The sequence below is a fragment of the Apteryx mantelli genome, chromosome 8 (assembly GCF_036417845.1).
Source record: "Apteryx mantelli isolate bAptMan1 chromosome 8, bAptMan1.hap1, whole genome shotgun sequence".
Classification (NCBI taxonomy): domain Eukaryota; kingdom Metazoa; phylum Chordata; class Aves; order Apterygiformes; family Apterygidae; genus Apteryx; species Apteryx mantelli.
Window position 1 is genome coordinate 40,967,584 of NC_089985.1, and position 14,434 is coordinate 40,982,017.

The 14,434-nt window shown below is 41.1% G+C and overlaps 1 protein-coding gene across 1 annotated transcript in view; it reads left to right on the forward strand.

Moving 5' to 3' along the window:
* The window catches only part of DNAJC6 (DnaJ heat shock protein family (Hsp40) member C6), a 38,073-nt gene that overhangs the window by 20,027 nt on the left and 3,612 nt on the right, over window positions 1–14,434 (forward strand). Inside the window, exons 5-15 of the mRNA XM_067300507.1 lie at window positions 1,090–1,212; window positions 3,405–3,538; window positions 4,727–4,921; window positions 5,337–5,454; window positions 7,068–7,147; window positions 7,326–7,519; window positions 7,611–7,691; window positions 8,565–9,005; window positions 11,354–11,506; window positions 12,854–12,922; window positions 13,657–13,791. Of these exons, the coding sequence (XP_067156608.1) occupies window positions 1,090–1,212; window positions 3,405–3,538; window positions 4,727–4,921; window positions 5,337–5,454; window positions 7,068–7,147; window positions 7,326–7,519; window positions 7,611–7,691; window positions 8,565–9,005; window positions 11,354–11,506; window positions 12,854–12,922; window positions 13,657–13,791 (1,723 nt within the window). The remainder of the gene's footprint in view (window positions 1–1,089; window positions 1,213–3,404; window positions 3,539–4,726; window positions 4,922–5,336; window positions 5,455–7,067; window positions 7,148–7,325; window positions 7,520–7,610; window positions 7,692–8,564; window positions 9,006–11,353; window positions 11,507–12,853; window positions 12,923–13,656; window positions 13,792–14,434) is intronic.

A 14,434-nucleotide genomic window follows, 5' to 3' on the forward strand; every position in this document is an offset into this window, starting at 1 on the left:
AGCGCTAACTGCACATTTCAAAAGCTCTATAGCAATTCTTCTTACTTTTCTATAATGTTGCCTTTCATGAGTGGTGGTAAGGTTATACTTGAAATAAATGAAATGCTACATAATGCATATTTAACTTAATATACGTGAAATTATAGGCAAGTAACTACACAATTATGGACTGTTTGGAAATGTATATTTACTTGATAAGTGATAATGGCTTTTCCAGATGCTTTAGTGTGTTGTCATGAGGCCTATTGAGAGGATCTGCAGTTGGAGAGTCACTGGCCATATTAATTCTAGCAGCTGCTGGTGTTCTGGATTGCCTTTTGGTGGACTAATTGCAAGTGGATCTTGTGCCTCTAAAAGCATGATGCAAAAGTATTTGAGGTTGGAAGGAGAAGACTTTCATCTAATAATATAAAACAATGGGCATGCACATATATCTTAAATTTATGACATCAGTACTCCTGCTCTGTTAGACTTGAATGAATATTTATGATCCCTGTTTGTAACAGGAATAGCCATTTACAGTGATCCCTTAATTGTCGCAGTACATACTCTGTCAGATTGATAGAGTAGAAAGCTAACATTGGGTATTCTGCACAGAGGGCTACTGAATGCTGAACCTTTTGTTGCTTTCTCCCCAAACAAATGAAATGGAGATGTCTGCAGAAGGCTATTTGATTGCACAAACTCAGTGAGAACAACAGACGCTCAGTATCCTTTGAAAATCGGAGCCATAGCTTTTAGGGACAAGTTAGACAAAGACTTTGTAAATAACAGAAATCAATGTGCTGCTGCAAGACTCGAGTATTATGAAAGGTCACGCAAGATAATCTGACTTAATATGTAAATTTTTAAAAATGTATTGTCATTGACAATACATCAATATCATGTTATTTAACTGTGAATTCTTTTTTGTTTGTCCCTTCATAATTCATAAAAGTCTTGGAGCAGAATTATGCATGAGAAGAGATGGAGTAGATTAAGTACAAAACTCTAGATTGTAAAAGAGAAGTACTCTTCTTGGCAAAAACCATTTGTAGAAGTATACTTAATGCTCTCACGAAGCCGGTTTTCACTATGTGATTCCTTTAGGTATCTGAATGTAGCTGGCCAGTAAGACAAGCACCCAGCCTGCATAATCTCTATGCTGTCTGTAAGAACATGCACAACTGGCTACAGCAGAACCCCAAAAACGTCTGTGTCATCCACTGTATGGTAAGTACACCAGAAGGTAACTGAATTTTGAGATGTATGAATCATCGGTCAGTGTTCTGTGTGGCGTGTCTTGAGCCTGTGTACAAGGATGGTGACAAATTCTAAAAGAGAAAGAAATGTAATAAAACTGACCCCCTAGACATCTGCCATCTGCTGCTAAGTGAAAAAAATCTAACTATGAATGTCAAGGGGCAATGCCAAGGAAGAGAAATCAAAGTAGTTCTAGCAGTGAACTAGTAGAGGTGAAGAATAACAAAAAGGTTTGAACTTCAGCTGAGAGCCAAGCTTAAGGATTGCCAGCCTGCTGTTGCTTTGCACTGTATTGTTGCTAGTCACAGTACAAAACACAGCCTCTAAACTGAAGGTGACTGCTCAAAGTGTGTGTGTGTGTGGTGGGGGGGGGGGTTAAAGCTGGGGATTCTATTTAACTGTGATACTGAGACTCTTAAGGTCTCGTTGTAAAGACTGCTTGTCAGAGCTGGCTGAAGGAGACAAGTTGCCTTCTGTTCCTGCTTGTGCACGACAGCTGAATTGTTTGTTAAATCCCACTTAAGGGTTTTTCAGTACTATGTGATGTATACATCTGATGCTTGAAGATGGTGTGATTCTGTATCAGTATCTTCTAATTTAGCCTACGCTACCTTTAATATTGACAGTAATGCCCAAAGGCAGGGTTCTGTTTAGCTCCTGGAGCCTAAATTAAATCCGGGAGGCTGTCAGCCCTGATCAGCATAAACTGAAAGGAACTGGGGAAATGATCGATCCCAAACTGCATAAACCTTCCGTACAAATCTAGCAGTTTCTGCCTTCTGTTGTACAGCTAGCACCTCTGAGATATAAGCTTCCATTCAAAAGGAGACTAATATACACTCGATTTGTCTAGTCCTGGAAATCTAGCTCAAGAATCAAATTCCTTCACTGTCCTTCAGGCACTAATACCAGGATAACGCTGTAAAGGGCAGGGAGTCCTTTTTAACACTTTCTAATAAGTCTGAAGAAGCCCACTCATTTTTTAGGAACTCTTTTCAGAGACAATTAGGCAGGGGCTAAACCTTAAAAAGGCAAATAGCCTAATGACCTTAAGCACATGCTCAGGTTCAGCAGATTACTGGGACCGGTCAGCTGTGGTATGACAAATCCTACAGTATGGCTGGAGTGCCTAAAAGGTGCCTGAAAGAAGTAATTGTAAGGGCCTGTATTACTTTTTGACTTATGCTTCAAGCTTTCTAAAAGTGACTGCCTGCCTGATGAGCCAGTAAGAATTTCCCACTTCTTGGTATATCAATCTTGACTTCTGGGATCTTCTGCCATCCTCTGAGAAGTGGGAGATGAGCTGTGCAGCCTGGCACTCTGGTAGGGCTGAGCAGGCTCTCGCGTACCCATTGCTGTGCCGTGAGCATGTGTCCAAAACTAATCAGACATCAGACTTGGAATTTGGCAGAAGCTGATGGAAGGGCTTTTTCTTACTGTTTGGCTCGCCAGAGCTGGGATATAGGCCAAATAGCTCATCACCTAGAATTTCCCTGGATATAGCAAAGACACAGGACACATACTATGGTTCTCTTGTTCTTTCTGTATTTTTGGTCTTTTGTACCAATCTGGCTCGAAACAAAACAAACAAATGAACAAAAAAAACAACCCCCACCCCACTCCCCCAACCAAACACCTACAGAAAGCTTAGGCTTGTTCAGGAGCAATCTGCAGGTTGGAGACTGGAGCTGTTTTGGTGAGGAAGCCATGGGCTGAATTTTCTTTGTCTGTGAACTCTTCTAGGTTAAATTCCTATTATATGGCTGCCTGGAGCAGTGGGACAGGTGTATTTCGATCCCTGTGGTTAGTTCCAGGCCAATGTTTGAAATAATTATGGTATGAAGGCTTGGGAGCATCCATGAAACACTGACATTCATAGACAAAATGTAGTTCTGGTCATTCAAACCAAGCCTAATCCATTACCCATCCTTGGCTGCTCACTGGATATCGTCTTAGCTTTGATCCAGTCCAGTGCAACTAACTGAAGTCCTAGGTATTAAACAATAATATGAGATTAAAAATTCTTTAGTATCATGTGGTCTCATGACTAGACTTTCTGGGGAAATTATTTTATGTGACTTAAGGAAGAGGTGTTTTACTGAAATTTAAAGGATATCCCTGATACTATTCATTTTCTACCCTCCCTCCCCTTTCCTTAACAGGATGGCCGTGCAGCCTCAGCAGTTCTGGTCAGTGCGATGTTCTGTTTCTGTCACCTCTTCTCTAATCCAGGCCCTGCTATGCAATTGCTGAACTTGAAGAGACCTGGAATTGTACTTTGGCCATCTCACAGGAGGTAGAGTATACTGGTTAAATGCTAAGTAACCGAGCTATATTCATCATACTAAAAAGTGTGTGAGTGCACGTATGTGTGTTTTGGCAATGTTATCCCATCTCTTAGGTTGAGACATGCATTCAGATTTCGTTTAGTTCCACTGAAACAAGTGAAACTGCTAGTTTCAGTAAAGTAGTGGTCAGATCCAGTGGAATCGCTATCCTTGGAGATGCACAGGGCTTGGCTGGGTATCACCCTGAGTGACACAATCCAATTCTGAGGTTAGATACAGCTTTGAAGTTGGTCCTGCTTTGAGCAGAGAACCAGACCAGATGATCTTTAGAGGTCTCTTCCAACCTGAATTATTCTATGTCTTTATGATTTTGTGAAATAATGCATTTGAGTTAAAGGGGGGACTGTATGTTGGAATATGGGGTATGTTGCATATTCCAGCCTCTCCACCCAGACTGGCCTAAAGATTCTGGCAGGTGACAACAAACTGAAAACTCCAGAGTTCCTATTCTGAGCATTAGCAGACTCATGTACTAGTCATGTTACTTAGCTTTGCCAGGTCTTAAATGGTTTATGGCCACTTCCATTTTGCCCACATTGATGTAATAGCAATGGAGGAACAAAATAAAGTATTACAATAATTTTGCTCTCTAGCTCAGGAAAACTGAGAAGTCTGTAGTTAACATGGCTTTAGTGAGGCCCCCTCTCTCTGTCGGCTTTGTCTTTATAGAATTTTTGCACGTAGAAACCTCTTGCTTACAGTTTCCTTTAGCAGAGGAAAAACTGCTTGCCAAAGCAGACCAAAGATAGTGTTACATATGTAATAATAATCCTTCAATACCTGACTGACAAAATACTTCATGTACTATGTGCATGTAAAATAAAAGGTAAATTTCTACTGGTAAACCAGGAAAACCATTGCTCAGCACCTTCTCTCCTAAAGGGTGCAGAGAAACAATCTTCAGCCCAGATCTAAAAGTTAACTTCCTTCCTCTTGATCTCTTTTTCTTGTAATTAAACACAAATCAGGAATGTAGATTTTGTGCCAGCTGCAAGCATGCTAGAGTATATGAAAATTCCAGTTTTGGAACTGTGAAAGACTAGCATTTTCACTGGATTTCAAGGAACTCTTCAAGTACAGAATAAAAATTCATCATCTGGGGAGAAGATTTCAGTAATGGCTTTCTCTGTCTGCAGATACATAGGATACATTTGTGATCTAATAGCAGACAAGCCTGTCATTCCTCACTGCAAGCCACTTACGATCAAGTCAGTCACCCTCAGTCCAGTCCCTTGTTTCAACAAGCAACGAAATGGGTGCCGACCCTTCTGTGACATTCTCAGTGGAGAAACCAGAATCCTTACCACTTCCCAAGAATATGAAAGAATGAAGTGAGTTCCTGTGACCTTCTACCAACCCTTAGGAGGTTAAAGCGAGGGGTGGGGTTGGTTTTGCTGTACTGTGTCTAGTATCTATGCTGGCTGCAGTCATTGTCACACTGCCTGATAAATCATGGAGTGCAAATATTAATTGAAGGTTGGTGCCTAGTGTTGAAAATAAACTGCCTGAATAAGTCTGAAATGGTGTCATACAGTGGAATGCCTTCACAGAGACAGTTCAGGATTATGCTGGTTTCCTCTGTGGAATGTTTCTGTTTCAACTAAAGCTAACACTAAGCAGAGTGCTGAACGCAGTTTCTGTTTGCTTGACCTGAATGAGATGATAGCTTTTATGTTGACTTTTTTTGGGTGTTACTGGCATGTGGAAGGGAGCTTAACAATGGATCTCCTTCTCTTCCCTTTAAAGAGAATACCGTGTACAAGAAGGGAAAGTCCTAATTCCACTAGGAGCCACTGTACATGGAGATGTTGTTGTTTCTGTCTACCATATGAGATCAACCATTGGGGGACGCCTACAAGCAAAAGTATGGGCTTCTCTAACTTCTCTTGAATGATAGAGGCAATGTAGCTAACTAAGAGAGGGGTAAATATGGGGTCTAAGACTTCACATGGCACTCGTCATGGTGATGTAGAAAGTTTCCTTACTTGACAGCAGACATGCACAAATTTGGGCAACGCCAAGTAAAAACAAGGAACAGCTTTTGGAGAAGTCCAGGATGGCCCTGGTGTCTCTTTACAGAGATGGGGTCTATTGATGGGGTGCAGGATCCTTCCAGCTGATGAAAAGATGCTGATGAAAAGACAGAAATCCTCTGTCAGTAACCAGCACAGGGCAAACCACGACTAAATCCTCTACCTACCTATTGTAAAAAGATGGAATAAGCATCTTCTTCAGATGACTTACTGAGCCAGCGCTACCGCATAGTGTGCATGTTGCTTGTTCCAGAACAGCCTTCACAGTACATGGAGAATACTTTTTTGCTTTTGAGGGCGATGAGGCAATTCTGTGCTCATTTGTCAGCCACAGGTCAGATAGCCACCTCTCCATAGCCAGACAACCACGCAACACTAGCAGACCAAAGAAATGGGAGACTTTGGGAACTGGGGAGGGAGAACATAGGGATACTGTAGTAAGTGCACCCTAATTTCTCCTTTCCACAACATACTGGCAGTGCTGAAAGTGAAGATGTTTATTGGTCCATACTGTTCTAAGACTTGAGATTAACTTTGAAATGCTGTTCTTTGGCTCTTGTAATTGCAGAAAAGGAATTTGGAAATGCAGTATGCACAGACTAGCAAACTTTTCTTGGATCTGCAGAAACTGAAGCAGTAGCTGTGATACACTAAGCTCCAGCAGTAACCTTTACAGTAATGATGGTTAACTATCTTAATCAGTGAAACAGTCTGCTTAAATTGTCATGCCTTAAAGCACAAAAAATGATGGAAGTACCAAGTCATGCCCCACCTCATTTGCTCCCTGCAGTTGGGTGCTGCATGGCTGCTCAGGCAGAACAGCTCCTGAACCCCAGTAGCCAGCTGTGGTGGCTGCATTCTTGAACTGTCATGTTATCCACCAGATCTGATACTGTAGTCATCCAATCTTAATTTTCCTGATAATATATCTGAAACCCTAATGTTCAAGTTGCAGAATGACTAAAAATTCTTTTTTCTTCTGAAGTTTTTATTGGTGCTCTCTGCTGTGTAGGCAATGCTTTACTGAAGCTTCCACTGCAAGTGGAATGGTCATCTATGTTCCTGGGTTACAAACCTGTTGCTCCAATATATTCAATAGAAACAGATATCAATTTCACATATTTAAGTGCTAAAATATCAAGTAGATCCTTGAAATGAAGACAAGTAGGAGATGAAGACATATTCATGGGAAGGCACTCTGCTATATGGAGGCAGGAGCAGAATTTAAGGCAGATGGTAGAAATATTTAGGTCTGAGAAGTAAAAGTTCTGCCTTCTCTAAAAGAAACTGAATGAATTAGCTTATATACCTATTTATAGTTAGCCTATATAGTAACTGGTAGAGAGGTAGTCTTAAGTAACTGTCTGTGTGTATTATGAACACTTGTTCAGTCTGGTGCTCTGTGTTTTTTGTTTGTTTTTTTTTTGTTTTCCTTTTTTTCCAGATGACCAACACACAAATATTTCAAATTCAATTTCATACTGGATTCATAGCCCTGGGAACAACCACACTAAAATTCACCAAGTGAGTATTTTAAGCTGGGCATTAATCAAACCTGAAATGTAAAAGCCTTATGAAGGCTGAAGGAGAATATTCACAGATGAAACATGAAAGTCTGCATGCATGCATATATTAAAAGACTTAATATAGATTTGCAGAAACAACCTTTACTTTTAACTGAACAACTCTTTTTCCCATTTAGACCTGAATTGGATGCCTGTGATTCTCCAGACAAATATCCACAACTCTTTCATGTTATACTGGACATAGAAATACAGTCTGCTGATAGACAAACTGAATTAACTCCTCCATGGGAGAACTTCACAACAAAAGACATCAATCCAAGCATTCTCTTTTCCTCTCATCAGGAGCATCAGGACACTCTTGCTTTGGCAGGTAAGAGCTGCAAAGGCTTACTTGCTTAACTTAGATGCTTAACTGCATGCTGGACTTTTTGTTTGATTTTTCTTTGCGCTCTGTGCTGCAGGTAAAGGTCCCACTGACACACCTCAGGATAACATAAGAAATGTTGGACAGAGTGCATTCTTCTCATCTCTCAGCTGGCAAGGTATGTAGAATTGCTCTTTAAAGTAAAATCCATTTAGAACTAGGAAAACTTTTTTTTACCTCTCCCTAAAGCATAGAGGCCAAAGGATCTGACTGTAACATGTCTCTTGAATTTGGTTAGAGTGGATTGCTGTCACATCCTTATGCTGCAATTGAGTGGAAATTAATTTCTTACAATGTTCTCTTCAAATATTCCCTGCCTTTGCTGTATATGACAATGATTACTGACATAGTTCTAGTGTGAAGTTTCACTGTAGGCCTCCTCAATGTTAAAATAAATTCAAGCTACTTTTTCCTAATGTTGCATTTATATATAAGATGCTATGAGAATGTAAAATATTGAATAAAAGCATGATTTGGGTGTCTGTCTGAAAGGCCATTGAATAGTGCTGAATACCTTTAAAATCTCATGGTGCAGCCTAATGCAAGGTTCCTCCTTTGGCATTAATGATGTTAGATAGGAACCCAGCATAAGAGATCCTTGTGTGCAAAACCAGGAAGGTGATTTATGGCACTACTCCTTTTAAATGAGTGTTGTTTTGCCTGGATTTTGAGGCATGAGTGGAGATCATCCTGGATGCTCGGTCTTGACCCAGAAATTTGTTCAGTTCTCATCTGTGCTCTTTACACTCACTCGCTCTTCAGGTTTGAGGAGAGTCAATTAACTTGTGTCTGTTTCCTGATCAACAAAGCTGATTCCTTACAATACAGGCCAGCTAAGACTTTAAATTAATCTTTGTAAAGGACTCAATTTAAAATCTAATGAACGCTATGGTGGTGTTCTCAGTAACTGTTCTGTGTGTAAGCTGATTTTATGAGAGCTTTGTGATTGGAAAAAACTGACAGCTAATTAATTTTATTTTTAATCATTTAGATCAGAAATCTGACAAAAGTAGCTCTCACCCCACCTCAGAGGACCGAGCAGCGTTGGTACATGAGGAAAGCGAACAGTCAGATGACGAACTCTTGTCCCTTTCCAGTCAGCACAGTAATGCCAGTGGTGACAAGCCTCACGGGACACCAAAACACAGCAAAAAGCAGCAGGAGCCTCCAGCGCCGCCTCCGCCTGAAGATGTTGACCTGCTGGGCCTAGATGGTAGCCCTATGAGCAAGAATTTTCCCTCACAGCCCACTGCTGCCCCCTCTAACTCAGACTTGCTGAATGATTTGTTTGGGGTTGGTGGGCCAAGTGCACAAAGTGGACAGTCTGCTGCTGAGGAGGTCTTTCACGTGGGGGGAACTGGATCCGTTCAGTCAACTCCTCGGCGTTCTGCAGCTTCAGCATCCCCATCGCCATCCCCAAGGGTAGGAGAAGGTAATGTTGGCCATGCCTAGTACATGCCTTGGGGCAGGTGCTTTGAGAATCCCACCTGAATGATCTCCTCTAGGCTATTGGTTTCCTCTTTGGGTGTACTCATTTCATGGAAGCAAAGAGCTGCCAGGGATCATAAGTGTTCAGCCAGCTCCTTTACTCTGAGGCAGAAATTGGTGTAGCTTAACAATCCCGGTTTCTGCTCTTGACTGTTCAGCGTGTTCCTTAAAGCCTCTGGTGTGGGTCACCCAAGTGTTGGGCTGGCTTTTTAAGCTGACAGTCACTGGAGGTCATCAGTTTTGCTCTTACGATGTGTCCAGTAATACATAGGAGGAGAATATGCATTCATTTAAAAACAAAATGAAACAAAAAACAGCCTCTTGGGTTTTCGGTAGACCCATAGCAGTCTGGATCTTTTTTTTTTTTTTTTTTAACTTTAGGGGGATTGGAGCTGTGATGCTGGTCTTGGAATATGACATTTGGCTACACGCTTCTGCTGTTTCTGGTCTTTCAGCAGACAAGTAGGCAGTATGAGAAGATTTTTGTTTCTTTCTTCAAAGACAGATTGAGATCAGGCTGCCAGAAGGAGTGGTTGAATAGGTATTAGAAAGAGACAGGCATCTTTTGGAGGGTTAAGTGAAAGGAGGAAGGTAAGTGAAAATAATTTGGAAATGAAAAGGCGAAGAGCAGAATCCAAGTTGTTGAGATTCTGCTAAGGCTCTCTGAAATAGATGGTCAATTTTGCTGAAGGCAAAATGAGAACAACTGGCCTGATCAGAGAACAGATCTCCAAGTACTGTACTTCAGTGGCACAACCTCCCTGTGTTTGGTTTGTCCTAAATCTTTATGTTACAGTTTAAGAACTGACATGTGTTGTCAACACATACTGGATTCAAAGGGCATAGGATACTTGCTTAATTTTTTTGCAGCAACTAATAACTTAAAGCATTTGCAGTGCTTGCCATTTTTCTTGTACAGAAACAGTATTTTTTCATTATGTTAAGGAGGCCCAGGCTTGAGGGATGCTACAGCTGACAGCAGTTGTACCTTCCGTAGGACAACCATGCAGCCAGTTTCTGAAGACTCTTCTCCCTTCCTCATTAGAATTTAATTAGAATTAAACCTCCCTAAGCTTGCATTTTTTTTATCTAGTAGTACACTCAAGCACCTGATTCGCCCATGGTCTTTTTCAAAATGAAAAAGACGGGAATAATTATAATCTAATTGTAACAAGACTTGTGAAGGGAGGAAAGAAGAGGAGATTGAGGGCTGGAGACAAAGTGTTGTCAGGGGAGATGGGACAAGCACACAAGTTTCATCAGAAGAAATTAGGCCACTTGTGTATGTAGAAAGTTGATTTTTGCTGTGGATGTTGTACACTCCCTTAGAGAGCTTTCCGGGGGAGGGGAGGTTGTGTAAACACTCACTCCACAAGGCAGAGGTGCAACAACAGCATCAGAAGATTTCTAGGTAGTGGTGTTGAGTGGCATAGCAATGGGAGTTGTATGATGCTGTTTTGCAGAGGCCAGGTTGGCCAGAATAAGAGCTTGGGAGATGAGTGAAGACTAGTAACGTATTAAGTATCATAAGCAATGAATAACTTTATTAACATACAATCCTTAGAAGCGATGCGTTGTCTTTCTCACAATGTTAAATACTACATCTCTATTTAAGATGTTCTTTACCTTAAACTTGTTGACAAATAAGAATTTGAGTGACTTTATGGATTTCTTCTTTTTTTATTTACATGAAAGATAGTGGGCTAAACAAATTGATCAAAAATGGAGGCTGAGAATGAGCTTGATCACTTTTTATTTTTATTTTTAGTTTGGTAACAAGTAATGCTTTGTAGGAAGATACCAATTATTTTCTAAAGCTATTTCTAAAAGACAGCCATTTGTCCCTGGATGTGTATAACTTTAGATGGCCTGAAATAATCTTGGACTGCATTCAGCACTCGAGAGGATGGCAGGAAGTTGCATCAGGACCCCCCTCTCCCAGCTCCCAGGCTGTCCCTGACCATCCATTTATGTATCTGCAGTACGTGCAAGCTGAAACCTAGAGTCTGAAGTGTCTAAATTCTAGCCTTGCTTCTAAATTCAGCTGCTTCCTCTGGATGAGACAGATGGAATCAACAAACATGTTGCCATGACTGTCATGTGGCTTTCTAGGTCCCCTAGCATGTGGCTGGGCAATACCGGTACTTTCTAGTTTGCTCTCCCCCAGTGGCATGCTGTCTCCTATTTGGTATTGGCAGGTATTAGGTTTTCCTCTCCACATGCTGTTCTTTTCCCTGGAGCACGTTCATTGTACAAGCTAGCAAATTACTTTTCTCAAATATGTTTTTCCAGCAACTGCCTTTGACCCATTTGGAAGTAGCCCTAAGCAAACTGGTCCAGACCTCCTGGGCTCCTTTCTTGGTTCATCAAATGTCACTGGTGATCCGTTTCTTCAAGCAACAAGAAGTCCTTCACCAACTGTGCACAGTGATCCCTTTCACATGGGTAAGAAACCGAGGCTCTTCTAGTGTATTTAAGTAAACATGAAATACGGCTTTGTGATGGAGCCATTAAGTACAAATCGATGCTTACCATGAAATGAGTCTAAACCACAGAAACCCTGCTAAACAGGAAAGAGTTTTATGTCTCTAGATTTAAAGCATATTCATAATTTGAAGTGTGGTAGGATGAGAATTATTATGCTCATGTCTTATACTTAATTAATAAGCCATTTTTATACATGAAGAAAAGAGACCACTAAGAACATCTGCCTACATATGCCTGTGGTTATGAGGTCTCATTTGAACCAAACTACCATTAATTGAGCTAAATAGAGCACAGCATATTAAGTATGCTAAAGAAAACAAGTCCTTTGGTTCTTTTAGTCAAAGAGCATCTGCTTTCTTCAGATTTGATAGTAATCCCGGCCACATTCACAGTTAAATTTGACTCTTATTTGAAGATAAGACAAGGAAATTTTTTTCTTTGGACTTTTTTCTTCTCTTGCTTTGTTTGAAATACTGTCCCTTAGTTATTTCCTTTGCTCTCCCCTCCCCCCCACCCAAAATTTTTAATATTGTAGCCTTCTGTGATTGAAACACATCCAGATACAAATTCATCTGTTTCTGATCATCTAAAACATGTCCCTTGGGTGGGACAGTCTCTCTGGAAAGTCAAAATGACAAAGGAGAGAAGTAGTACGCTGCTGGCACTGGTTATATCCCCGCTTTGCCAGACTTGGGTATCGGATATTAACTCTGTGAATAAGATGTTTGGGTCACGCTTGGAGCTGGCTGCACTAATGAAAGGAATTTAAATGGTATCCCAGCATGATGAGGTACTGAATTACAGTGCTACTGCCTATGAATAATGAAATACTGGCAGGGTGAACTGTGTAGATGTGCAAACTTTATTTGATGCAGGGTTAAAGGAAAGCCTGTGCTTTCTCTCTGGTTTACATGTGTGTGTTATGTTTTGTTTATTCGTGTTCTCCAACCTTGCCCTTCTCAGTATAGAATATTTCCTTGGGTTGGGATGTAGTCAGAAATGTGTAAGACTATGTGTTATTCCAGTGGTAAGGTTTTATATACATGCATATAAAGCCTTCGACCAAATCTATGAACACTATAAATCTGTGTCCTTCCCCACCTACCTCTGCACAGTATTAGATCAGAAATAAATGCTAAATTTTTAATGCTTATAGTGAGGAAGTTTTTCTGATTAGTGAATAGTAGATACAGAGAGTACAGTACTAGCTCTTCTGTTCCCTTGCCCCCTACTCTTCCTAGAAGCTGGAATACATTGGCTTTGCTGTATTACCTTGAGATATTTATATGTAATCATTCTGCTTAGCTTCTAGCACACCAACGGTTTCCATTCAACCAGATGTTTCAGGTGCTTGGGACTGGCCCAGCAAACCGGGTACGTATCACGAAAATTCAAGACACTTAATGAAAAACACTTTAGGGAGCACTGAGAGAGGAGAGGCAGATGGAAGATACTGCCAGTGCCTGAAAAGAACTGGTTCCCACTGCCTGCTACTTAGCACTTGGCCTAATGCAACAAACCTTCAAACAGGATTTTAGTTACTTTTGTCAAGCTGCAGCAGGTATGCTGAGCCTGCTGTCCTGGTCTCCCAGGCAGCCAGATGAGGATCTGGCAAGGGATTGCCAAACTCTTTCCAGTTCAAAAGCCCTGGTTTTCTTCCTCAGGAGACCAGGGTCCGAAGTGGGACAGGTACTAGCTGAGGGTGTATATAGCTGTGTTTCATTCCAACGTGGAGTTGAGAGATGGACCTGGGATGTGCTATAAGTAGCTAGGATACCACTAAATAGCATGACCCTTTCTAATATAGGGAGAGTAAGTACGTCCTAGCAAAACTTGCTACGCAAAGCTAATTCAAGGATTTTAATTTTTTTAAATAAATCCATTTGTCAGAATTACTCTGTCACTGCAGACATTCTGGGAAACATTCTAGCTGCTGAACTTAGTTGTGAGTAGGTGTGCAAATAGTCTGGATCAATGTTGAGTTGAGACTTTGCTTAGAAACCTAACAGTAGTACATTGAATTTTAACAGCAGCTTTGTAACATCATGTGACTGAGAGTTGGGCCCATGTAAAACTAGAAAAAAAAAATTTTTTTTTTCTTCTTAAAGGTGGCCTAGGTGTGGGAAGCAAGTCAGCTGCCACCAGTCCTACAGGATCCCTCCACAGCACTCCCACTCATCATCCTAAACCCCAAACACTGGATCCATTTGCTGATTTGGGCACTCTTGGAGCAAGTTTAGCAGGTTTGCATTCCTTATAAAAATTACCAGTTCGCTCTATTTTAGAGAAATAGGATGAACAACCTGGGATGTGACAAAGATCTCTGAGTCCTCTCAGGCTGACTGCATGACAGTGTTTCTCTCAGAACATGCTTCAGGTTTTCCCTCCTGCCTGATTCTCCGTAAGGTTTTGCAAATACGTTCCTTTACTGGTCCTGCATCAAAAAACCTTGCCAACAGTTTGTTGGGACCTCAGTGCAGTTAGGCTATGTAGATTGCAAAGTGTAACATACCTCTCATAAGTTTCAACAAAGTCTCTGGTTAAGGATGCTGCTCTGTTTGCCTTTGATTGGAGAACTGTTGCTACTGGCTTTGGGGGCATGCCTGGAAACAGGCTTTGGCTCTTAAAAGCTATTGGGGTCCTCGAGGACTTGTTTCCTTTTTCTAGACATGGTTTGTTTTTGTCCTTTGTGAGAAAACCTATGGTACCTCATTAATCTGCCCCTAATTCACAGCCCTATCTAAAGAGGGAGTCTGAATCCCTAGCCTGTTTTCATTTGCACCTGCTACAAATGACTGCTTGACTCCTCGACAAGCATTTTCTCCTTGTTTTATCTCACAAAATGATCAGCAAACCCTAGGCCCCAGTGTTAAAAAGGCAGTTCTG